This window comes from Tachysurus vachellii, chromosome 11, assembly GCF_030014155.1.
Source record: "Tachysurus vachellii isolate PV-2020 chromosome 11, HZAU_Pvac_v1, whole genome shotgun sequence".
In the NCBI taxonomy this organism is placed as follows: Eukaryota; Metazoa; Chordata; class Actinopteri; order Siluriformes; family Bagridae; genus Tachysurus; species Tachysurus vachellii.
Window position 1 is genome coordinate 6,383,553 of NC_083470.1, and position 26,649 is coordinate 6,410,201.

The window sequence follows — 26,649 nt, forward strand, 5'->3', positions numbered from 1 at the left end:
TGCTGTTTACACTGCAGTCTCTGGTTACACAGTAGACAAAACCGGTCACTGAGACACACACACACAGAGAGAGAGAGAGAGACTGACTGACTGACCAGTCTACCTTCTGCTATGATGCTGGAATAACACAGACTCCCCTCTCTCTAACATCTAACCCATATTAATCTGGAAGATGTCTGGGAAACTCGAGAGTAAACAAGGTAAGTGAATTATTCTTTAGTCTCCATTATCTCTGCTGCGAGCTAACAGCTAACTACAGCTAGCTAACGAATTTGGACAGAATCTTGCTGTAGTCTGGAGATCACAGGTATCGTCTTAGACATTTATAGCGTTTAGCTTTAACCAGAACGTCTGGGATACCTGGTAAAAGGCGGGTTTGTTAGCTAGTCAGTCTGCCAGTCCACGTTAGCAGTTACACGGCTAAACAACAATGGTTATTGGTTAGCATTAGCGGTTAGAATTAGCGGTTAGCCGGTGGGTGTGGACGGCGGGGCCCTTCTTATTAGCTTAGCTTAGCTTAGCTTACACAGCGAAGTTGAATAACATGACCTAGATATTTATAAACCTGTATACTCTAACATGTATACACAATACAATATTTATATATACACACTTTTTTATTTATATCACCTATACTGTTAACTGCTAGTTGTTTAGTTAGTGTTACTACAGCTGCTTGATCCCAAATGCCACCTTATTAGAGATAAAGTGCACTATAAAGAGTGTCTTAAGACGTTATTACACACCCTTAGTAGGACGCCTACATAGTGTGAACGACTCGATTTGGGATTCAGCCTGATACCTATGATGTGTATAACGGCGTTAAATAGATTTAATAAGTGATCAAGCGGGTATAAATGAACGATAAAACTTATTAAAAACATCACAGGGATAATATTAAGTGTGTAAATATGATAATACGTTTATTTTAATTGGTTCAGGAGATTATAGGGTCATTATCATACTCTACATACCTTCACCTTTTATTTATGAGTCTGAGTCAAATCTTGAGTTGTGTCTAAAGTCCTGGTTGATTTGTGGGACTTGGATGAGTCAGAATGTGTGTGTGTGTGTGTGTGTGTGTGTGTGTGAGTGAGAGAGAGACAGACAGACACAGAGAGAGATAGAGAGACACACAGAGAGAGAGAGAGATACAGACACAGAGAGACAGACAGATATATATATATGATAGATAGATAGATAGATAGAGAGAGAGGCATCACTCAAAGTGGATAGACCACAGAGCATAGTATTCATTTCAGAATGTTTTTTTACTGCAGAATTCAGGATGCATGAAGCAGCGAAGCAAATAATAAAACCCAAGGATACGATCTCCAAGTCTTGATCGCAGACTCTGTGTTCTGTACTCACTTTGTCCTTTGTTTACTATTTTGTGTTGCTGTATTTCCGAGCACGATTTCAGACCCGCGTGCCGGTCAGACATTTGTACATTTTATTTCTTTTCGGTTTGCTGAACACTGCATTACAAACAGCCAACAAATCAAGGGCATTGATTCTAAAGTTTTTGCAAAAAGTGTTGAAGGCATTTCACACAGATTTATACTATGCAAATTGTCTTTTAGCTGCGAAGGTGTTATTTGTAAATAAGACTTGGACTAAAGGGACCTTTCTGGTTAGAGTGTAATGTTTAAAAGCGAAAAATTTACAAATAAAAAAGTCAAAATAAATTCAAATACTTTTGTGTTTGAGTTACTTCCTCTGTTTTCCAGTTGCCAGAAGCAGTTCTTCTTTCTTTTATTATTGCTTTCGTTAGTCGAGTGGGATGTTAATTTACTCAAATGTTGAGGAAGTCGTCTTTCAGGGGTAATTTCACCTGGTAACCGTAATGCTTTTATCAAGTCAGTGATCAGTGATAAGGTCGGGAACTTCCCTCCCTTTTTGCACAGTTTAATAACAAAGTTAAACATGTAACACTGTCACTAGGACCGACATCAGTGTGGTTCACAATGTTGGCATCTTAAACTCCTGCTACAGTAAATGTTAGCTTTTGGACTAAAGAAGGTCATGAGATGCAACGTACCTATTGTTCACGATGTTCAATTTCAGGTAATTCTCGGTGCCATTAAGGCCTGAAGCACTTGAGAGGGACTTCCCTACCCCATTCGCTGCTTACCGTAAAACTAACCATGTTCTGTCACTCACTTGATCTGATCTCTGAATTGCACTTCACGTGTTTTTTTATTCTCCCTCAGCACTAGTGAGGGCATGAGGTGTTGCGTGAGCTGCCACTAGTTTAGCACTCTCGCTCTGAAGTGCTACGTGTGGGCTATGACCATAAAACTCCACAGAACACCCACACTAACCTCAAGCTGTATTCACTCGAGTCGAGGAAATTTCCCCTAAATGGTTTTGTTCACAATAATGTCATCATCAGACCTCTAGCATAGGCTGCTTCAGCTCAAGTGACCGATCCGGCTCACAGAAGAGGATCCGACAGAACATAATGGCCACAAACTCTTTCCTCTTCCCGCTTCCCTTGTGTGTGTTCTTAAAGAGCATAAATGGCTGAAACATCAAGTCGCTCTGAAATGTGAAAGCTGCTTCTTCTTTTTGTTTACATGCTAGGAGGAGTTATGAGGTACAACTTCGAGCCTTTTATGTGGTCGTGTGAGTTCAAGTTGTGCGCCTAAAGGGGTGTAGGTCTGTGTTAAAGTGCTGAGACACACACACACATGTACACAGTGAGCTGTTGTGCACTACTTTTAACTTGCTGAGGAGTTTCTCTTTCTAAGTTAATCATGTTGTTAAATACTGCTGGCTGGGTGTTAGAGTAGCACCTTGGTTCATGTATGTATAATGGTTGTGGGGGTTTTTTCTTTGTCATATAATGTAAAACAAAATACAATAAATGCGATCTTAGCTTTATTTCTGACTAGTCATTTACCAAGCACCAGGCGGGCTTGTATTTTTTATTTTTTTTGTCCCTGTTTTCTCTCTCATTTTTCTTCACCCAGCCAGCTCTCTCCTATTAGATGAATCTCCCAATGTTGGTTCCTTCAGGACACGTGGCACGAGTGCCTTGTTCGACATAGATGAGCTCACAGACAATATCTATGTTATTAATTATTTTATTACCATTGAATGGAGAGGAGATGGAGCATTGCTGATTTTGCTTTCTTGGACTCTCGGCCTCAGACGGATGCGTCTCGGTCTTGGTTTGAACCTCATGATTTCCTGACCAAAGCAAGACCTATTTTCTGTTGCACAAATTGGAAGCCTATTTATATATATTTCTTTTAAGGATATCAACACTTAATGGGACTATAGACCAGTCAAAGATTTATATATATATGAGCAGGCATATGATTTGTAGGAATAAATGTCTGAATATTGTTCTCAGTACAACAAAAAAAACAATCCTGAATATCATTGTGCAGCATTAATAAGACTTTTTTGTTTGTTTGTTTCCTTTTTTTTTCTTTTCCATTTCTCTTCCCCTCTCTCTCTTCCTCTCAGACTCCCAGCGCTCCAACCTTCAAACCTTCACAATGAGGCTAATAGACCGGTTTCACTCCCCCAAGCCAAAAAGAGTACATTCTTCGAAGAAAGCATCAAAGCCTTCAGTAGAGAAAACAGTCAAGACTCCAGAGAAGCAAGAAACTAAGGTAGCTTTGTTTGCACTGTGTGTATTCTCTGACTGTCAGGATCACTTTTATGACCTCTGCTGACCCGTAGTCTACCTCCACCTTCCTTCTGTGGGTTTAGAGTCTCAGCCGGGTGGAAGAGAAGGAGAAAGAAGTGGTCAGTGCCTTGCGTTACTTCAAGACGATAATTGATAAGATGGTGGTGGACCGAAAAGTTTTGGAAATGCTTCCCGGCTCCGCCAGTAAAGTGTTGGAGGCTATCGTGCCTTTAGTGCAAATTGACCCCAAGATTCTGAAAAGGTGGGGACTTTATATATACATTATATTTCACAGCAACAAAGTCAGATACTGACAAATGCATTCCTCTAACGTTAAAAACTCTTGGATGTGTCAGGTTCATTTGTTCCAGCTGTGTACGATGTGTTGTCTTGTCTGAGGCAACAATTTCCACATTTACATATGAGTTATTTGTTTGTTTGGGGTTTTTTTTTTTTTTTGTGAACCTGTGGTTATAACTTTTTCGCCTCCTTGAGGTATAACCGTTAGAATTGGTCTTTTGTGCAGTTCCTCCGTGTCATCCTGCCTCAGCCGAGTGTATCAGAGTCTGGCGAACCTCATCCGCTGGTCAGATCAGGTGATGCTGGAGGGAGTGAACCTGGAAGACAAGGACACTGTTGCAAATGTTACCAGCATCATCAAAGCAGTGCTGGATGGGGTGAAGGTAATGCTTCATGATCATCTTTTTGTACACCAGTTTAGAGCACCTGAATCTTGGCTTACATTGTGTTCTGTCAAGCTGATTGTGGTGTGATCAGAAATGCGACTGTCTGTGGTGTCTTGCAGGAACTGGTGAAGCTGGTCTTGGAGAAACAACAGCTCCCTTCCCCAACATCACCCACAGCCAAAAGTGTCCCCTCAGTCATCAGCCCAGAGAGGTGAGAAACAGCCTCTTTTATAATACCTAGGATTATAATGCCTAGCAGACAATACTACATTGAAGCATGGGGGTGGTAGAATCATGTTGACAAATACCCTTGGCCTTTTGATTGTTTCCAACTGAGGATTGTCAGGATTCAAAACCACTTAATCTGTTCATCCCTGACTTCCCCATCCATCTTCTTGCTGTCATCGATGGTCCCACCTTATGAATTTTTTTTATTTTGGATAATTGAAATTAGCTTTATATTGAAATTAGCTAGAATTATTGATTGTAGTGCACTGAAGTCACTGTACAAGCATTTATCCTTATGTACTAACGTAATCACGGTTATTACAGCGTTCCAGGACTTACTGTTATAGAGACGGAAGACGAGAGCTCGACAAACTCCCCTGCACTGAGTCATTCCACAGAGGCCGTGACTGACGCCCCCTCCACTGAAGAAGCAGCACCTCCCAAACCCCCACTCCCTGGCCTCCAAGTGCCCAAGCATTGGTAAGTCAACTGGCTCAGATTCACAGCTCCCACTGTCTCTCACTGTCTGCTCTCGAGAAAAGCGCCAACTGCGGTCGCTTAACTTGGTATATTTGGGCAGTTTGCCTGGCCAGACGTGCTCTCGTGTAGTTTGGTTTGCATTTAGCTATATATGCGGAGCTCCTGGTTTTACTGGATGCGGCTTGATGCGAGGGAGGCTGTGCCTTTAACTATGTCTGATCTGTAATCTCTCTAGATGATTACACGGCGATTTCTCTCGAATCAAACTGTTCATAAGAAGTGTAAATGGGAAGGTGTGAAGCAGGCTGTTTATAAATAGCGTGTAGACGTGTCTTTGTAAGGGTGCAGATATGCCTGAATGCATGTTCATTACTTCCTTTGATAAAACGTGTTGCTTTCTTTTTCTTTTCTTTTTCAAGTTATTCGTCTGTATGAGGGTGTGTGGCTTTCCTGTAGAAATGTTATGGTACTTGATACCGATGAAGGCTGGACATAATTAGTGAAGTGAAGCTTGCACACTACATGCTTGCACACTTACATGTTTCATAACCTTAATTCTTTTGAAATTATATTCTGCATCAAGATGAACTGAAGCATAAACTCTACTCAGTTGTTTCCTTATTTGGTTAGAATTTCCTAGCTCTCCTACCACATGGTATGTGCCCAGCAGAGAGAGGATGAGGTCTAGCATATTCTTCCTCTGAGACTTGGCACAGGGCAAACCGCACAGGGCAAACCGCACAGGGCAAACCTCACACGCTGGGAGAAATCACTCTAAGAAATCTGCCCTCTTCCACATGCACAAGCTGATCGATGTATATTATTTCCAGCACGTCGAATGATAAACAGTGAAGGGAATTGCCACATCCAGTTGCAAATCTGACTTAAAACAAAACTGCATTTGATCCAGATGTCTCTGTGGAAGACATTAAGGCTGGAATGAAGACAATGTCTTTTTAATTATTCGTCTGTCTGGAAGACTGCGTGGTGCACTCTGGAACGAATGTGCGAGGAGATAGCAGTGGTGATAGTTGCAATACAGAATAAAGGTATAAAGCTAAATTCCGAATACGTTCAGTAGTACGTTCAAGAATAAATAAAAGCAGAATAGCATCGGTGAAGATTTTATCGACAGCTTTACTTCTTGTTTTTGGTTTTGTACTTATCAGGGGAAAGGCACTGAGATTTTCTTTGTAGGATTTGATGCAAAAGCAGACAACAACATTGAACTCGATTCTCATCTTTGTTTTAGACTCTTGAGGTTTGGGAACAGTGAAATATTTCACGGAATAAGAGCTCATATATTACATACTCGACTTTTAAGGATACAGAGCACTAGGACTGGAAAACCTTTGTTTTGGAGATTTGTGCAACATACACTGGTGCAAATGAAAAGCTGGAGACACTCATCTTTCTTTTCTTTTTTTCACAAGATCTGTTTTTGGTTGTCACTGTTAATATGTGACGCCAAGGCATTTTGTTCTTCACAGCAAATTTGTCTATACAAATAATAAAGAAGTCTTAATTTTCTTTTTCTTTCTCTAGTCCCCCAGCTCTTCCCCCTAAGAAGCGTCAGTCAGCGCCGTCTCCTACCCGAGTCGCCGTCGTGGCTCCTATGAGCCGTGCCACGAGCGGGTCGAGTCTTCCGATCGGCATCTGTAGACAGGTGTGTACGTGATAGGAGACGTTTCTTTTTATACTGTTTCGCTATTTGAATGAGTTCATTTTTCTCTGTGAAAGTCTGTTTTCATTTCCTGTGATGTAAGTCGAACGAACAAGCTGTTATTGGAAAAGAATGAACTGGTTGTTTCTAGATCATGATTAATTTCCTGCATGCATTCAAGTGTTTTATTCGTGTGTAAGGAAGAGAATGTGACGCAAACACACGTAATCTTAGTTCGAGAGAACATTATAACGCAACTGTGTTAAAGTAATAATGCAGATGTTCTGTATTTTTGTGCACTTACAGTAACTGTCATGTTTATCTTCAGGACTTTGATGCAGATGGTTTACAGCGACGTTTTTCTGGTGGCAGTCACTCGTACGGTGGCGAGTCCCCGCGCGGCTCGCCCTGCGGCAGCATGGGTAAATTGAGCAAGTCAGACGAGCAGCTGTCCTCTCTGGAGCAGGACAGCGGACAGTGCTCTCGCAACACTAGCTGTGAGACTCTAGGTGAGGTGCTTTCTTTCAAACACACCTTTCTTAAAAAAAAATAATAAATGAAATATATATATACACTTTGCTAAATGTCATCTGGCTTCTCGTTCAGATACAGCAGAAAGCTACGACCCAGACTATGACTTCCTCAGAGAGGACTTGTCCAGCGTGGATCAGATTTCTCTGCCTGCCGGAAGCTGTCTCAGCCCCCTTCCCGAGTCCCATCGGGAGCCATTGTCCTCCCCATATCCAGGCCAGATTCCCTACGGATCTCCCACTTTCTATCACTTTGTCATTCCTACTCCACCGATCGCCTTCATCGCACCTCCTGCTCTGCCGCAAAAGAAGCGGCGCAGCGGCAACCCTCAGACTCCCTTAGACGGTCTGGCTTGTCAAACGCAGTTCGAGCGCCTCCACTCCCACTACGACAACGTCACGGATGAGGAAATTCCCGTTCCACCGTTCCCTCTGTTCACTCATTTCAATGCTATGGTCGAATATGGGGGGGACTTTTTCGTGTCCGAGAACTCGTCCGTGCCTCAATCTCCTCCACCTCTACCTGAGAAGAAGAGCAGACACAGTGAGTATCAGCGCTGTCAGGTTTCTTTAAGAGTTGAATTTTTTTTTAGCGCAAAATGTTTAAATCCCTTCAATCATGAAACGTTAGTCGTAGTATTAGCCTGAGAAGAGAAAAACCGGGACCGTTTAATCATTTACAGATACACCCTGATTAAATGATAGAACAGCAGTTGCACCGTAGGAACCGCTTAGAATTTCAGTTCCTCGCTCAGGGGTATTCTGGCAGCGCACAGTAGGATCTAACCTCTAGACCTTCAGCTACATGTCAGACATGTTAACTGCTGAACCTACTACAGCAATTTCATTTCTGTGCCAAAGCAGGTACCGTTTTTGGCCAGTTGGCATCTGGTTGGCCAATTAAATGGTACAAGACCATCTGTTACTGCTCTTTGTGGGTCTGTGATCTCTGTCCTGGTATAAACATATAGATGCTGTCATGAACGCTATTCTGTGCTGAAGCTCTTATAAAATGCTTCACAGATTTCCCCACTGAAATAGGAAGTGGTGAGGTCATATAGCATAATGAGTAATGTCAGTAAAATGTATAAGAATGTTTGAGTTGCCACACAGGAAGTGACCTCACACCAAGAATCTCTCAGTGCAGACGTCGTCTCGGTGGGGTGGAGGATGGGAAGATGGAATACTGCATGCTGTCTGCGTGCTGTTTAATAGAGAGGTTTAAGCACGGCTGCTGTTTATTTCCACTCGTAAAGATTTTGGTATGTTTTATTAGAGATGACTCTCTCCAGCATGTTATTGGTCTGAAGGGAGACTATAAGAACCATAGCATACGTAACATACGAGCTATAAATTATCGGTGGGTCGAAGATGAAATCCGGTCGGTTGACTACAGTTTACGATCGTACTGGTACTTTGACCTCCGTTTTTATGGGTGTGATTAAATGTGGGTCACTTCCAGGGTAAGTGAGTCAGAATGTGGTGTGCGCTTCTAAGTAAAAAAGTGCAATCGCTAACACCTTCTGCTTCATAACCCACAGTCCTGAAGTACATGCAGTTTGTGGAGGATTATTCGGAACCGCAGCCATCCGTCTTCTACCAGACACCACAGAGCGAGAGCATCTACGAGCAGCGCAACAGGCTCATACAGGAAGTGTACGGCTTCAACGACTCTTTCAGCAGCAACGACTCCGTACACGAGCCCCTCCCTCCTCCGGCGCTCCCACCCAAACAGAGGCAGCTGGTGAGCGCCACATACTGTACACATTTGTGCTCTTTCACTTTTCCTCTCACAGGAACTTGCTGTCATATACTGAACACGCAAACACTCCACGGGTTGTTGACCCAAAAAGAGTAATAACGAGCCTGTGTTATTTTTCTCTCTCAGACAGCGCAAATGTTAGCACTAATACTGCACTGAGTTCGTTTCACAGTAAGCAAACGCACCTTTTTAGGCAGTAGTGTCATTTTATCCTTTGTTAAGAACAAATCTGAAATTTGTCCTCTATCACACAGGGTGAATAATCCTAATAATCGTGTGTGTCGTGTCCCAAGAGAAGTTTTTACATGCTGAAATTTTTCATTTTCTACAATCTGGTTAACAATTACATTTTTTTTTTTTTTTTTTTTTTTTTTTTGAAAAATAATTTTATAATTATTAATTTTATATTTATTAATTTAAATTTTTAAAAATTTAAATAATTTAAATTTTACTCGTGTGTAATATTGTATATAATAATATTGTTATTCTTATTTTTTACCAGTGATGTAAACCAGAATACTGGTTAGCTAGTTTGCTTCTGGGTACCGCCGTTTCCTCCCCAGTCCACAGACGTGTTGTAGGCTGATTGGCATTTCTAAATTGTGTGTGTGTGTGTGTGTTATTGTATGCTGCGATGGACTGGGACCCCCTCGAGGGTGTCCCCTACCTCCATGAATCCCATAAAATAGACTTCAGGCTGTTACCCTGTGTAGGATAAATAGTACAGAAAATAAATAGATGGTTGGATCACTGAACACTGAAGTCATGCATGCATCAGTTCAAATCTCTTTCACTACACCAAACGACAGGAATCATTTATCCCAGATGCTTGATGAAGCGCATTTTTTGACCTGCAATAGATTATAGAAAAGTTTATTTAGCCTTTAAAATGTCAGCATGTAATATTATGCCTTTTGACAACAGCAGTTAGTGTGCAGCCTTCAGCTCTCCTCCTCCAGACGTCTGCACAGCGGCGTGTTTGGTTTCCTCCGTCTGTAAACAGCATTTACGCATTTAATCATACTTCTTTTACACTGGATTACTGTGTCGTAGCAGGCTCGCTCTCGTTAAGCCCAGTCTGCGCCGGCTGAGGTGACACACTGATGGTGTGTCATGGCTTTTGTTTTTACTTTCATTCTGAGTCTGTTTTACATTTCATCATCATCCTCACTCAGCCTCTGGGCACGTGTGTACACGCTTGTTTGTGAACATGCCAGGTAGGGGTGTGTGTGTGTGTGAGTGTGAGAGAGAGAGACAGATACTAATTAGCCCCATAGTGATGTACGCAAAAACAAGAACCAAACCTCTAGAGAAAAAGGCAAACCCAGGAGAGATGGGTCAAGATCAGGTCTAGGATTTGGTCTGGAGTTATTGCTGATACACCACAACGAGTCCATGAAAGTGATTATTCGGAAGCTGTTGTTTCAAAGCTGGATCGTGCGATGTAGCCCAGGCTGTAATCAGATCACAGAATTATATTAATGCACTGTTCTCAGGTACTCGTATGAAGACACTCTACATATCATGGGCTGATAAACGAATTTTAAAACGAGAGGTTTTCTGTAATGAGATGTTTTTTAGATAAAGTGCTTTGTTTTGTCTTGAAGCTAATGATAATTAAAAGAGGCTGATTTGGGAAAGCGTGTTTTGAGGTAATTTGTTTTAAGAATGATCCACATCATCATCATCATCATCATCAACAATGTTGTAAAACCACCTGGAGACCTGTATTTGTTTTTAACGGTTTTGTGCTCACGTCTCCATCATTCATTCCTTTCTGCCAAAGCCTTGAAAAGCTCAGTGTTAAATGTATAATGAACTCAGAAATTATGCTGACCTTCAAGCTGCACAGGAGCTCTTGGTTACACAAATGCATTTGATATCATAGTCATATAGGATGTTATTTATATTCTTACTCTCTGGTGTCGCCCAGATGGGGACGAGGTTCCGTTTTCACTCTGGTTCCTCCCATGGTTTCTTCCTCATATATCAGGGAGTATTTCCTGGTCACCGGTGCATCCGGCTTGCTCGTTACTGATAAATCTAAATTTAATTTTAAACTTTAGCATTTTTATAAAGCTGCTTTGAGACAACGTCCATTGTTAAAAGTGCAAAAAAAAACTTGAAATTGAATTAATTGTAACTTTAAACAGATAAGAAATATGTGATTTTAGGATTTACTTAATTAAAATTTTAATCCTTTTACAATTATAATCTAATGTTGAAGCCTGAAGCACAGCTTTTTATTTTTGTTTTTTTATTTTATTTAAATGCTACAGAAATCTATACTACAATCCTCCAGGATTAAATATCTGGCAGATATGCGTGATTTTGTTATCCCGGGTTTAGAAGCTCGCATTAAAGTATTGTTTTACTTTGTGGAGAAGAAGAAGCTTGAATAATCTCAAATATCCTTTCAGCTCACGTCTCTATTCTCTTCTGATCGGTGTGAGACCCTGAGCAGCAGACTGACCATCAGTACACGGTGCTGACTGCTGAGTTTTAGCCATTTTGTTCACTGAATCTTAAAAAAAGAAAATGCTGAGCCTGTTTATATTGTTCTGCTTTATTTTGATCTCCCGTGTGACCTGTTCTGCTCTTTAGACTTTATTGTTGAAGATTCAGTATGACTCAGCAGGAGAAACTGTGTGTGTGTGTGTGTGTGTGTGTGTGTGTGTGTGTGTGTTTAATCAGGTGTAGGCTAAATTCAGCATGTTCTGTATTGATTAATCTTTTCTCTTTATAATCCCTCATATTAACTCTCTTTCTTCTCTTACAGAAATCTCCACTTTTGAACTATATTTGCTTGAACTTTCTCTTAACCAATTTCCAGCTTACCTACGATGCACAATTCGCTCCGCTTCTCTTCTTTAACCTCCTCTTCTCTCCACTGCTTTACTGTCCCAGGCCTCCTCTCACTCTGCGTCTCCTTCCTCATCCTCCTCTTCCTCCCTCTCCTGCCAACTGCAGCCGGCTGGAGGCCCGGGTTCTGCTGAGGTGGACGCTGCTCTCAGTCTGTCCGCCTCAAGCTCATCTCTGGGCTGCCCGGCTTCTCCTCCTGCCGCCACGGTGAGTCCTGCCTGCTTCGTGCTCACACCTTCACTTCCTAACTAACCCTTAGATCCTTTTATTCATGTGATATGAGACAATGAAATGCACTGCACAGGATGGTTTATTGTGATGTGTCTTAATTGTAGGCTTTTTGTGTGTGTGTGTCTTAGTCATTAATAATGGCTTAAGTTGTTATTAAGCCGTTATAGCTGTAGCTGTATATTTATTATATATGTTCACTATAATTACTATGGTGAATTGAGAGAGAAAACACTTAAGGAAGTAACTATTTTGAAACAAATCTATAGATTAGTACAAAAGTAAATGATCGCAACCTAGTAAATGAGAAATAATTAGTTCCTGTTATGGCTAAGGTGCGTTACTGGCAGGTCACACGCACGCCGTTTAGTTGTCATTTTGTCATTTTCAACCCTGTGAGCTTTGGCTGCTATGGAGTTTTGTGGGTGTCACTAAATGCACACAAACTTTGATGTGAAAACACATCGTTATCATGGAAGTTGGCATTTATTAACATACATGTGAATACGAAGAAAAAAAAAAATGTATATATATATGCTATGTTCGACCCATCACATGGCCATTATTATATAACTGTCAATCATTGCACGCCCACACAGCTTTTGTAGCATAGAACTATAATTAAATCGTACATAACAAATGACATTTCTTAAAATCAATCTCTTTGTAAATGCTTATTTAATAGCTATTGAGATTTGTTATCTTTTGTATCCATGATGAAGGGAGTTAAGAATATACAGTAACCACAGAGGTGCTTTTTTCTGCTTGATTATCATGAGGTGTGAAAACACTTTGCTCTACCATGAAGGAGGAGGTGCGAATTTAGTACAGGGATTAAGGGGAAAAGAGCAAGGAAATGGAGAAACTAATTCACCGAGTACAGCAGGAGAGTGTAAGAGGTGACCGATGTGCCTCCGTTTGTTATTCACTGGACTTATTCACACGACTCACACACACGGTTACAATACATCTTATCATTGTTATAATCACAGTCTCCTTTTGGCGATTATAAGCTTGCTCAAGCTATGAGCTCTTAGAAAGTGGTAACCTGGCACAGAGGTGAGTCAGAGTTTGTCTGGATGAATTCAGGCAGAAGGTTAATTGTTTTTCCATTTACACGACTGGGTTTGTGCCTCAGCACGCCCCAACAAGAACCGCCTGCTGACGCAACGGCGGCGTCCAGTCAACGTGATTCATGCCGGAATTTTTTCCTGTTTTGACTTGATGGGAAATATTGTGTTTAAGGATTAGTGAGTGATATGTAATATACTTTTTCCTCTCACAACATGTCTGTGTTGGACAAGGGGGAAAAAGCAACCTTTCTACGTTTCCGGTGTTTTAAAGATCTTGAATTACTCAGTTTGGGTTTTGAGAGTAGGTTCTGAATCTAAAGCTTTAATATGCCACAGATTCAAAGTTTCAGTACTTGATTTTTTTAACTCCTTTAGTTATAGATTATAGGCATTATTATTATAGATTATTAGTTATAGGCATCAGAGTAAAACCTGTACTAAAACCATACATGTGGATGGGATGATTCGCTGTGGTGACACCAAACAGGGAGTAACTGAAGAACAACAACGTTAGTTATGTTCAATATGTGCACCTTCCGTGTTCATATCTAATCAATGACACTGGTCAAGGAACTTCGTCATTGTTGTCATGGTGATGGTTTTTTTGTTCCAGACCAGCAACATTCTGGTCGCCAGTTTTACTGAGAATTACTGATACTGTCGCTGTGGAAAAGGCTCTTGCATCAGCACCAGCGTCATGCATTGTCCAAGAAAAGGCTACCATTTGACAAATATGTCTAATCTAATGTCGAAATCATGAGCATCATATTCCCAGACTAAATGTTCTGGGTTACAGAGAACAGTGTGTGTTTGTTTTTCCTCAAGAATATACTTTTATTTAAACCCCCTGGCCCTACCTCATACAGACAGATTGGAGCAGTTAAGGGTTTGCTGTTATATTACACTTTTGCCTAGGCATTCTGCAAAAATCTTGTTGGGTAAAGAAGCTGGTTTATTAAACAGGGTGGTGTTAGCATTTTAAGTGGTGGTGTGAAGACTTGTTAGCGAAGTGTGATTTGCCCACACAGTGAATCCCACACAGTGAATACCACACATGCTGTAGTGAAACGGACACAAGTCAAATCAGTTCCTTTTGTAATCAGATACCGGCTGACACGATGCTCCTAAACATTAGTAACAATGAAATCTTTAAACAGCTGTGTGCTCTAGCACTTCCTGATTTTATTTACTTTTGGCCTTGCATTCCTTTTCTGGCTACTTCTGTCTTTCTTTTTCACTCAGGTTCTATTACCATTTAAGTCTGGAGCCCAGTCCGTAGTTTGCTCTGGTGGGCTCCGGGCCTGAATCACGCTTCTGCTTTCTATCTGACGCCTCTTCGCCTCTGCTCCTTCTTTCCGTAGAGCCAGAATGCTAGTGACGAGGGTGGGTACGTCAATCTGTATTCATCCAGCCAAGCCAACGGAGACCTGCCAATCTCAAACGGTGTAAGTAGCAGGAGCCACACTGCTCGACTTGCAGCCAAAGAGCTCTGCGTTTTTACCCCCGTGCTCTCGTGTGTGCCGCCTGTGCCGCACTTGTGTTCCTCTCGTGCAGCCTGGAGAGTCTTTTGTTTGTATCCTGCAGCCTGGGAAACCTGGGTGGAGGGTGCTGCAGCATTTTTTTATAATGAAGCTATTGACATTCTTGACAGTCTTATTTGCACTAGAACAGCCTTATGTGGAGCACAAAAAATGAGCCTGCTCTTAACCCAGTTTGAGCTTATATGCTAGAATTTGGCAGGTCTGTACAGTTATGTATATGCAATGTACTGAAAGTGATGGTAGTAGCACACAGGCAGGGGTTTAATTGTGTTTTGGAACTCAACTTTGTTCAACTTTATTACTGTAAAATCCTCACAATAGCTGTTAGTTGTTATCTGAAACTGAATCTTTTTTATTTTTAAGTGACCGTTAATGCTGTTAAAATAGTGGAAGTAGCTGAATTCAGCTTTCCTATCACCATGGCTACTACAAGAATTTTCATCTGCCATACACACACTCAAACCTGTGGTAAGCGAAAGCCCTTTGGGACATATTGGCTGGGAAGCGCTGAATGGGAAGCGCTGTAAATATACCAGAAAGAGTTTGACATTCATGACGTTTAAAATGTGACCTAAACGAATGTGTTGTATCGGGCTCCAAATACTACCAAAAAAAAACAGTTTTCCTGGGTTCCTGCTACTGTGCATACACACGTCTTCATTACTAACCGAACAAAGTACCTTGTGTCTGCACGTGTCCATGTAATTGCCCCTTTTTCTGACAAGGGGCGGGGCTTAAGTAATACAGCTGGCGTGTTAAGCATTCGCATTCATATTTCAAGCAGTAGCCTATTTCGACTCCTACTCAGGTTCTGGCTAAGCATGAATTCATGCGGCGTGGAGCGAGACACGAGGAGCAGAAAATGATTTGTCATCTGCCACATGAAAGTCCTTCAAGCTGTAGACATCACATTTTTTTGGCATTTAAATGGTCCAACTTATTAACCACAGCAACACAGAATTTACGTCTGCTTCTCATTCTTTCCCATCGTCCATCATATCATGCCTGTAAGGTGGTTGTTGAATCCATCTGGTTTTTTTTTTTTTTTTTTCTTCCTTCTTTTATTTGTGGCCTGGAAATTTACCGTAGTAAACATCGTGGTGAGATATTGCAATAGATTGTGTGAGTTTTCCCACCAGTGCTCCTTGAATATATACAGAGTCTGTGCTGACTGACAGGCTCCTTAACCATTCATATGCTTTTACACCCCTGAGATAGAACCTCAGCGTGTAAAGTAGGCTGATTAACGTCATACCTCCATCAGTAGCAACTCACTCAGCACCATGGCCGTATTTGGATGTTCGTCTTGCTCCTGAAACATTTCTCCTCGTGTCATTTTCTTGACCTGCCGCTCTTAACGCTGCTGAGTGAAATATCACATCTAGACGGTTAATTCTCTGAGCTGTCCTATCTTTGCGAACACCCTCAGTGTGTTTTGATTTGTAAAGTGTAAGCACAAGCATGCTTCTGTTGTTCGCAGGACCCCAACTGTGGCACAGAGGACCCTCTCCAGGACTCGGTCTCGGACCATACCAAGGAGCCGACTGACTCGGACAGGTGAGCCGTGCTAGAAAATAGAACCAATTGCCAATATTCAGTATTAATACACATGCTGTATAAATAATATAAGGCTAAAGTATTTTATATATATATATATATATATATATATATATATATATATATATATATATATATATATATATATATATATATATATATATTATATACGTGACACTTCTCACTTTTCACACTTTACTCCCGTAATAGTGTGTGACCAGAGCAGCAGTCCTGTTTTTTGTCAAATCTCCTCAAACACTTTACCCATGAACCACAGAGTAAATTCTCTACACTTTTCTAGCAACAAGCAATGAGAAGCCTCTGAGAGTCAGATCTCTATAGGACAAGAGCCATATCTCAGCTGTTTACTAGTTACTGTTTATTGTGCCTCAACCGTGCCTCTGAAAGCTATCAAGAATACTGCTGTTTGTAGATTTATCAGAGTTAACAAAAAAAGTTAATTGAAAACACTTCAGGACAGTGAACAAACAAGTAGCACGGCGATCTGATTTTTTTATTTCACCGTACTGTTCTGTCAGAAGTTGTGGATTAGTGTCGGTTATAACGCAGATCGCAGGCTTAACCTCTGACTGGAGACGTTACTTGCTTTAACACGTGTTTGTGTGGTTCATCTCAGTGCTTGCTGTCAGTACACAGCTAACACCTTTGTGTGTGTGTTTCCTTTCAGCTGGCAGCAGAAATGTGCCGACTCGGACCTGAGCTCGGAGGAGCTAGATGAGCTGTCCCTTGTGGATCACCATGAGATCATGGCCCGTATCACACTAAAGCAGGAGGTAACACCCTGTCAGGGCCTCGCCCTCAGTGTCATCATTCTGTTTAGCACTTTACATCTGGAGAACAACTGGATTGCGTGTGCTCACTGGCTTTTGTCGTGTCAGCGTGATTCATTATTCAACATGTTTTTGCCTGTAGCTGCAAAAAAAAAAAGGGATGAAGTTTATCTCAACTGTGCCTCCTGTCTGCCAGAGAGCTGCAGTGCTGATGTTGAGGATCTGTTAAAGCCAGAATTCACACATGAGGGTTTATTTAATTTACTGCAACATTTTCCCTTAGCCACGCCCACATTGTGTTTGGATAAAGATGCGGATACAGATAAGGACATTTATAGCACTAAAGAGATACAGATGCAGATACAGACACGTCGTCGCATTCCGTCTCCTTGCGCACATGCAGGCCAGTAGTGGAAATTGTGTAAAATGCTGCAAGGTCAAAGTTGCTGCAGATCTCACATCCCCCACCCAGCAAGTATAGAATCAGACTCGCGCTGTGGTATTTATAGACATGTTCAATCTATATGTCCTTTTTTATCCACAGTAATTCAGATGACTGAAAAAATCAACACACCAGGCTGCTTAAGTGTTGCAGCTGCACGCAGAGATGAAGCTTATATGTAAATTATAAGCATTATTTTTAATTATAAGAAATTTTTTTTTTCTTTCTGAAACAGAACGACGACGGACCAGATGTTCGAGCGGGATCAGGAGACGTTTTATTAGTACATGCAACAGAAACGGATCGCAAAGGTGTGTGTGTGTGTGTGTGTGTATACAAAAACAGGTTAGACCTTATGGGATTTTAAACCTTTCAGTCACTAAAACGAGTTTTTTTTCCTCAACAATTCTCCGTTCTTTTTAAGCAAATAATGGTATGTGCAGTAGAACAAGAGTTTGTTTGTAAAACCTAAAGCTCAAATATTTTACTCAACACTTTTGAGCAGTAAGTATATTTTACATGTACGTATAAACATACTTTCCAAGCTGGCAGCCAATAGCATTTCAGTGAAGTGCAGTTGGATTTAAAATTTGTGGCCTCCTGTAAAGTTCCCTCAACTCAAACAAATCTCCCTTACTGTAACAATACAAATACGTGTCAGCTGGTGAGTGCAGCAGTATATAACAAATAATCTAAACTCTGATGATCAGCATCTGTTAATGTGAGATTTTAAAGTATAAAAATGCTCTCCATAGTTATTGGCGGTATAACAGCACCCCCTGTTGGAGAAATGAAATTATATTACCTTTATATTATCTTCAAAATCTTTACGATCTTTTCCCCTTCTGCTCATTTGGGTGGAACAGATGAAAGACGCTTGGCTCATGTATTTTATATGTTAAAAAAGTGTGTGTTCTCTCCTGCAGATCTGGTTTTATATTGTGAAGCCTTCCTGACGACGTACAGGACGTTTCTAACCCCAGAGGACCTCATTAAGAAGCTCTATTATAGATATCCTTTCAGCGAAAAGCCTGACTGTAGAACAGAACCACATTTCCATATTTAGAGGATTGAGAGAATAGCGCGAAGTCAGCGTTGTGCTAAATATCCACACGTCCTGCTTCTCTTTGATACTAAACAAAGACATGATTTTATAAGTAACTGCATCCGACTGCTTGGTATTTCAGATGATCACCAGCACTACAGGAAACTGCGTCTGTCTGCTCGCAACTAATGAAAAATGTGTTGTTTTTTAGGGGGGGGTTGTATATACATTATCATTTATTTTACTTAACCTTTCAACACATATACTAGATTTTCTCACAGTTCAGACAACATTAAGAAGCGAGTCAGCAAAAACACCTTCTTCGTGCTGGTGCGTGTTGTGGACGAGCTTTGGTGAGTAAATAATGAGTGGTAATGTTATAAACCGGCTTTCCATGCTGATCTCCTTTCCCTATGATTAGCAGGAAGATGTTGAACAATTTTCCATCACAGCATTACAGTATTTTCAGCTGTAAGAGATATTACAAGTTTATATTAACGTGTTTTTTCTAAAACGTCATTGGTGCTATAGTGATTAGTTGAACATTGTGTAGCAGCACATCACATGAACGGACTTTACAAAAACACGGACACTGGAGACTCCTTCCAAAAATACCAAATAACCATTTCCTCACAGACAACTCAATCAATAATTACACACCTTTTAAAGTTTTCAGGGTTTTTTTTTTCCTTTGACTCCTTTTTCCTTTCTCTGTACCATAAAGAAAGAGAATTAAGGTATATAAAGAGAGTCTGTTACTGCATAGTGATAACAGGATGTTTTACTTACGTTTACGGCATTTGGTAGACTCACTGTTAACCACTAGGCTACCACCTTATGTGTTTCACAACATTAAGCTATTAACATAAAAAGTGTAATTATAAAGTAGATGAATTAAAGAACTACAGGGTTTGCTCCCACTGCATCACATCGCCTCAGAATGTCCCAAAGAGTTTTATTCCTCACTTATATGTACGCAAAGTTCTTACAGACGGCTGAGTCGAACCTCTTCAGTTGTGAGTTAAATATGCTAACTGGAATTGTGTGTGTGTTTGTGTGCGTGTGGCAGTTTGGTGGAGTTGACAGAAGACATTCTGAAGAACCTCATGGACCTGGTGGTCAGTCTGGTGTGTAGTGGGGAGCTCAGTCTGGCCCGTGTCCTCCGAAAGAACGTTTTAGATAAAGTGGAGCAGAAGAAGCTGCTAAGCTACACTAATTCGTTGAAGCCGCTGGCCGCCCGCAGCGTCGCCGCCAGGTAAATACGCAAAGTGTCCAGATGTCTCCTAGCTTGGACTAAACCTGGATCTCTCTGGCTGACACATACCATACTCTGACCTCATTAACACAGTCATATGCTTACGTCCACACCACCATCTCGGAAGCTAAGCAGGTTTGGTTCTGGTTAGTACTCGGATGGGATTCTGCCTGGTGCTGTCAGGTTTTTTGGGGCAGTGGTGATTAAAGCAGTTACTTTCTTTCTCAGTTATTCTAAGAAAGAATTTCACTGTGCTGTAATGTATATGTGACTAAAATAAAGGCTTCCTTCCAGGCTATTCTAGGCTTCTATTTCTATATAATTCTAACCAATGACAGAGGTAATAGGGCAAATGCAGAAACAATGAAATGCATGAAATAAACCTTAGTATAAAATGAAGATCTTCTAACTTTAAGTCCATTCACGATTAAGCTGTAAAGCCATTGATGTCATCACACTACACTTTTACTTAGAGGCAGTTTATAAAAGTACCAGCTGAACAGATTTTGTCTTTACAGTACTAAGCTTAAATTGTTTTGTAAAGTATAAATCTGCTATTCTTTACACATTGAGATGTTGCTGACATGGTGGTAAAAAGCAGTACATCAGATTGTCCTACATGGGACCATAAAGGAGTGTTTGGTTCTGTTGTTGTTTTAACGTGAAATACAATGCGTGTATTAATGTTTTCGCTCCCGATGATCTGATCTCGTCCCGTCTTCTCAGGCCCGGTACTCTTCATGACTTCCGCAGCCACGAGATTGCAGACCAGCTCACTCTCCTGGACGCAGAGCTCTTCTACAAAATAGAGGTAGTTCTGCGGTCTCAGAAAACCACATCATGGATGTCAGGCTTTAGATGCAGGATTTTTGAAACCTGATGAATATCTACAGGAAGTATTCAGATTTTATGCTGTTGTTATTCATTATTATACGTTTAGCATTGAGATTAGCATTGATCATAGCTGGTAGGATTTCGGTGTAGGCAGTAGGACAGAATCATATCATTATACTTATAAACTGAAAGAAAAAAGATGATTTTAATTATTGAGCACATCAGATCTTCTGCTTGCACTCTGTGTTTGTACGATATTGTGATATTTATACACATGATTTCTCAGAAGTCATTTTAATATAATTTATTGATATTACATAAGCATGTTGTCTAGCACTAAGGTTAGTGATGCCAAATATTTCGTAAATCCTCTCATTTAAAGCTATCCATATAGGCACTGTAACAGCAGCAGTTTAAGCTTTTCATATCCTCTGTATATAAACGATTAGCAGTGTATAAGGTTTATAAATGGCTTTATAGATCAATTAAGGAAATGTATGAAACTAGATCTGTTTAAATGACACATGATATTCTTCTGTCTGTAGATCCCCGAGGTTCTGTTGTGGGCAAAAGAACAGAACGAAGAGAAGAGTCCGAATCTTACCCAGTTCACAGAACACTTCAATAACATGTCTTACTGGTACGATAGCTTATTGACCCTTTTCCTGAAATCAGCCCAATGTGACCGACTCAAGAGACTTAAATGGTTATAGAGATGACAGGAATTACAGCTTCTTCATCATTTCATCATGCACCGAGTTAACCTTGGGTTGTGCTTTATTTTTTGTTTTTTATATATTCACTGTTTCTGAATTATTAACGAAACATCATTAAAAAAGACAAAGATTTCAGGTTAAAGTTAAAATGTTCATTCTTAAGGTAAACCAAGACAGAATTTCAGATTTGTGTTTGCTTTTTGTCCTGGTTATTGTACCTCATGTGTTATAGTATAGTATGATGTTCTCTCCTTGACCTTCTTGTCTCTCTTTTTCTCTTTTTCTCAATGATATTGATACAAGACTTAAAACATTTGTTGCACATAGCGTTAGCTTTTCCCCTGAGCATTATTAATACATTTTAATATCCAAGTACTAGTCACTATAAATAAATTACTGCCTTTTTATTGTATTTATTTGCTTATCATTATTCAGTAATGCATCTCATTCAACTTCCCTGTCTTTCTCTTCTCAAGGGTTCGTTCTCTAATAATCACACAAGAAAAAGCCCAAGACCGAGAAAAACTCCTCCTCAAGTTTATCAAAATCATGAAGGTAAAACGAATCGGTTCCTTTATCATCACAGCACGCATGAGCTAAAATGAGACGACTGACCTTACGACCTTTTCTGCTTTTGCACAGCACTTACGAAAGCTTAATAACTTTAACTCCTACTTGGCAATACTGTCAGCTCTGGATTCGGCACCTATCCGGAGACTGGAGTGGCAGAAACAAACCTCAGAGGTCAGAAATCTTCTTATTTCAGAATACCCCTATTTTTCTCTTGTGTTGGTTGATGTTTATGGTGTGTGTGTGTTTGTGTGTTAGGGTCTAGAGGAGTACTGCACTTTAATCGATAGCTCCTCGTCGTTCCGGGCGTACAGAGCAGCCTTGGCAGACGTGGAGCCTCCCTGTATACCGTATCTGTACGTGAAGCGTCACAGTGGATTCCTCTAAAGACTTCTATAAACTTGTTTAACTCGCTTTTAATTCATGTTTGACCTTCTCATGTCTTTTCCTCTTTTCTGCAGAGGTCTGATCCTTCAGGACTTAACCTTTGTGCACCTCGGGAATCCTGACTTCTTCGGAGGGAAGGTGAACTTCTCGAAACGCTGGCAGCAGTTCAACATCCTCGACACCATGCGGCGCTTCCAGCAAGTGTGAGTGCTTTCAGTGAAGCCACGAGCAGCGAGCTTGACATCTCTGACAAACAGAATTCTTTTGAAACACACAGCAGTTGTACTGACAGGAGGCTTCATTATTACAAAGCTGGTTCTCTTGTTCACACTGATGTCGATTGTTCGTGGAGAGACCGCGACGTAAACAGTACACATGATCTATACCTGCTTCCAGTCTTCAGGCGCGGCCTCTTTCTCACACGTTTCTTTAGAAAGTGACTGTAGAGTGCTCATTTCCTCAAGTCTGGTACAGAAGTTCACATTTAGTTCTAACTTAGGAGCCTGAACTAAAATATCAGCAATGTATTAAGGAAATATTAAAAATCCCTCAAATAGTGTGTTGAATTCTGGTGTTGATTAATCTTCTGTAACAGCAGCTCACTACTAAAGCACATCATATGTATTATTGAGCTTGTCCTAATTTGTTATTGTTTCTAGAGCAACAGTTATAGGTACAAAACAATACTTGTATGAAGGAGAGTTGTTATAGGGGAGATTTTTGGAAGGAGACTCAAGTGTCAAGTGATTTTGTAACTGTCAGGATTTTACAGTAACATGACAGTCTGAGAGCAAAAGAGTGGGCAGTGAGGGAGTGACTGCTTGTAGCTGTTGTAATGTAAGCGATAACAGGAATGAACTTATTGTGAATGATTTTATGTTGTTTATTTAATTAATACAGATTGGGATCGTTGGCAAATTCCAAACAGTTCTGCTCTTATAGAAAACTCTTCAAATAAAAAACTTCCCATGACTCTGGGCTACATCACACTGGCCCATCGTTGAACATTTTCCTGTAACAGCATGACCCGTCATGTTTTCTTCCTTAATTAAAAGACCTTTAAAATGCACATGACCGTCCGCAAGAGACGCGCCAGTGCTGTTGTACCTCCTGTGTGTGAAGGTCGTATTCTTCATGCTGCGCATCTCATTTACATTTATGGCATTTAGCAGAAGTCCTTATCTAGAGTGACTTACATTTATCTCATTTATACAGCTGAGCAATTGAGGGTTAAGGGACTTGCTTAGGGGTCCTGGATTGGCAGCTTGGTGGCCCAGGGGTTTGAACTCACAACTTTTCGATCAGTTGTCCAACACCATAAACACTGAGCTATCACTTCTCTTATACATTATTATTATTATTATTATTATTATTATTATTATTAATAATTTTAACCCTTTGCTAAACCTTCTGTCTTCCAGACATTATGATCTCAAACACAACGACGACATCGTGTCCTTCTTCAACGACTTCAGTGACCATCTCGCCGAGGAGGCGCTGTGGGAGCTCTCTCTCAAGATCAAGCCACGGAACATCACGCGCCGCAAAACAGAGCGGGAGGAAAAGACGTAGAACTTCAGGGTGTCGCACTGCAACAGAACTCTGTTCAAGTGGACTCATGAAGTTAAATTAAGCAATTAAGAAGTGACCGTGCCGGCAGCTACGAAACTGTTGGGAACTGTATGACGTTTTCGGTTTCCGTAAGTTTACTGGAGGTTTGGGATCGCACAGCATCTTGACCTGTGAATATTTTTAAGGGAGCTTGCAGGACACAGAGGTGTGAGGGCCAGCGATGCCTCGTTATCTGGACATGTCACTCTACACACCTCCAGACTGTGATGTAATTCCCGAGGAGAAGAATGACTTTTTTTTTTAACAGTGCACATAACGAGTGTTTACGACAGACTTTAGAAAGATTGTCACGTCCATGTTTTAACAGCTTGCAGCTATTCGGTACTAGGTATCCTTGGTATTAATAGACAGTTAATATAAAAGGCATGATTGAAATTTTCACAGACTTTAGCACCTTCAGCTCATGTTGCGTCGAGACGATGTGACCTCCTGAACAGGTTTACATAGAGCTCGCTGGACTGTTAACACCGTCCTCGTGTTCCTGGTTAGGACTAACTGCTCCTCGGCCGTGGATCGTTATCGTACTCTCTGGAAACAAAAGGCTTTACAACACTTAACATCAAGTCTTCCAGTTGTATTTATTTAAAAAAAAAAAAGTCTACTTTTCAGAGAAATCTATCATGTCTTGTGAATTGTAGAGTTGTGTGCATTGGTAGGTGCAGATCCCTATATTTCATGTTTGTGATTAATGCTTATAGAAAGTCATCCGGATTCAGCTGTTGAGGCGTCGGAGGAGTAACGGATCTCTCTGTACTATGGATCCAGTCTCTCTATTACAGTGTGCGTTCAGAACCTGATACCAAGTGCCTACAGCTGTTCAAATGGTGCCGTGATTCGTCATTTATTTTTGTATAATGTTCCATTTTTTTTTACGTTAAACATTTCACACGGACACCGCCAGGAAGCCGACACCCTCTCTCTCACCCACTCGACGGTATGAAAAGTGTTCACTTGAAACTGTTTGTGGGGGAAAAAAACCCACCTGTATAAAGAGCATATGAAGGCATTCTGTGAGGGTGATGTGAGCTTTGTGAATACTGGAAGGAGTCATTTATTAAAATGATTGATGTGGAATTAAAGTCCCAGTCAGTCCTCAGTATGATTTTTGCTTTGAGTTTAACCCTAACCCGACTTCTGCTGTAAGACCTGCATCCAGGTGGCGATGTAAATTAGTCTTGACTAGATATGAGAAGAAAAGAGTTTTCACTCACATTTTATTTGGTGAATTCTAATCAAGTATGATAAACTTTTATCTCTAAATCTAGACTCATTTCATTTCATACATCTTACAGAAAATATGATTTATAATTTTGCCAGGCATTGGATCTGGCTACTTTCTTTACTTCAGGCTTTTATTTATTAGGGGTCAAGCCCCGAAAGGGCGTAGACACCTATTGTTATCGTTAGTTGTTTTCTTCTTCTTCTTCTTCTTTTTCTTCCACCATTGAAGTCAATGGCAGTCCATAGAACCGTACGTAGGAAAGTTTTGTAATTTGGCACACATGTAGAGGCCAGAAGTTACTATAGCAACTTTGGTGTGTCTAGGTCAAACCCTCTAGTGCCACCAACAGTCCAAAAATCCAATTATGTTCATGTTCATAACTGCTAGAGGCCTAGAGACAAAATTCTCAGAATCAGAATGCAGCAAAAAGAAGACTGGACATCTCTCTGTCTGTCTCTCTCTCTCTGTCTGTCTCTCTCACTCGCTCTGTCTGTCTGTCTGTTCATGGTAAACATTTGAACACACAGCGCCTGAGCTGTCACTTTATTTTCTCCTTGTGGTGAGCGCTCTTCAGTGTGTCCTCTACTCTCATCAGTCTTCCTGTAAACCCACAGCGTCACAGAGCTCTGTTTCTGCTTTCAGGGGAACTTGTGAGGTTTGGTGCAAATAACCAGTGACACACAGACACACACACACTCTCTCTCACACACACACACAAACATCTTGTGGCTCAGGCTGAGTCTGACGATCCCAAAAATATCATAGTGAAACCTACTTCCTGTCCGCCACTTTGAATTATATTGCACACCTACTTTTTCGAACTCCTCCTAGAGCGCTCGTTTGATTGGCTTGATTTTTGGTACGCATCATCTAGAGACACTCCAGACAAAAAGTTGTCAATAAACTTTTGACACACTCACACTTCACACACACTCACACTTACACACACTCACACACACACTTACACACACACGCACACTTACACACACACACTCACACTTATCACACACACTTAGGGGCGTAGGCACCTATTGTTATCGTTAGTTTTCTTATTATTAGCATGCAACATTTCATGACAGCGCCACCTAGTGGCCACGAGATTTTAAAAACAGCTATTTTCGCTTATAACTACTGCAAACTTGAGTCTAAAATCATGAAGGAAGTGTTGTTAGACTCCTTGAGGCATGCTGAGTCAAACGATACCAAACGGTTTTCGGACGGCCATTTTGTGTGTCGGCCATTTTCAATTTCCACGTTAAGTTCAGTATTTTACGAATACAATGCCATATCGCTACGAAACTTGGTATGGTTGATCAGCGACATGTTCTGAGCGCAACTGATCGGCTTGACCCCGGTATCACTGCTTGCAGCTATATTTTAGTTTGTTTTAGTTGGGATTTTTTTTCTGACCCAGAAACTATTGGCCACCTGAAACAGAACTTATGCAGTTTCTCAAAATATGCTTTTTCATGCTATTATCTGATGCATAAAATCGTGTCAAT

The 26,649-nt window shown here is 40.8% G+C and overlaps 1 protein-coding gene across 2 annotated transcripts; it reads left to right on the forward strand.

Annotated features, from left to right (window-relative positions):
* rapgef1a (Rap guanine nucleotide exchange factor (GEF) 1a) lies at nucleotides 1-25,004 on the forward strand. 2 transcript variants are annotated; one of them, XM_060881154.1, is made up of 24 exons: nucleotides 1-200; nucleotides 3,478-3,626; nucleotides 3,727-3,905; nucleotides 4,170-4,326; nucleotides 4,449-4,540; nucleotides 4,882-5,037; nucleotides 6,583-6,703; nucleotides 7,029-7,209; nucleotides 7,307-7,774; nucleotides 8,772-8,974; nucleotides 14,517-14,600; nucleotides 16,177-16,253; nucleotides 16,942-17,047; nucleotides 17,722-17,797; nucleotides 18,413-18,497; nucleotides 18,792-18,884; nucleotides 19,601-19,786; nucleotides 20,513-20,597; nucleotides 21,166-21,260; nucleotides 21,813-21,891; nucleotides 21,979-22,080; nucleotides 22,165-22,262; nucleotides 22,368-22,496; nucleotides 23,715-25,004. In XM_060881154.1, exons 1-24 carry the CDS (start codon nucleotides 173-175, stop codon nucleotides 23,863-23,865), a joined length of 3,180 nt encoding a protein of 1,059 aa, XP_060737137.1. In that variant the 5' UTR covers nucleotides 1-172; the 3' UTR covers nucleotides 23,866-25,004. The 2 variants fall into 2 exon arrangements, with proteins under 2 accessions (XP_060737137.1, XP_060737138.1); XM_060881155.1 differs by lacking the exon at nucleotides 14,517-14,600.
* The last annotated feature ends 1,645 nt before the right edge of the window (nucleotides 25,005-26,649 follow it).

Excerpts from the sequence above, each read along its gene's own strand:
- rapgef1a (XM_060881154.1), top strand. The coding sequence starts at position 173 with ATGTCTGGGAAACTCGAGAGTAAACAAG. Across the intron at positions 5,038-6,582 it reads CTCCAAGTGCCCAAGCATTG|TCCCCCAGCTCTTCCCCCTA; the intron begins GTAAGTCAACTG and ends TTCTTTCTCTAG. Across the intron at positions 19,787-20,512 it reads GCCCGCAGCGTCGCCGCCAG|GCCCGGTACTCTTCATGACT; the intron begins GTAAATACGCAA and ends CCGTCTTCTCAG.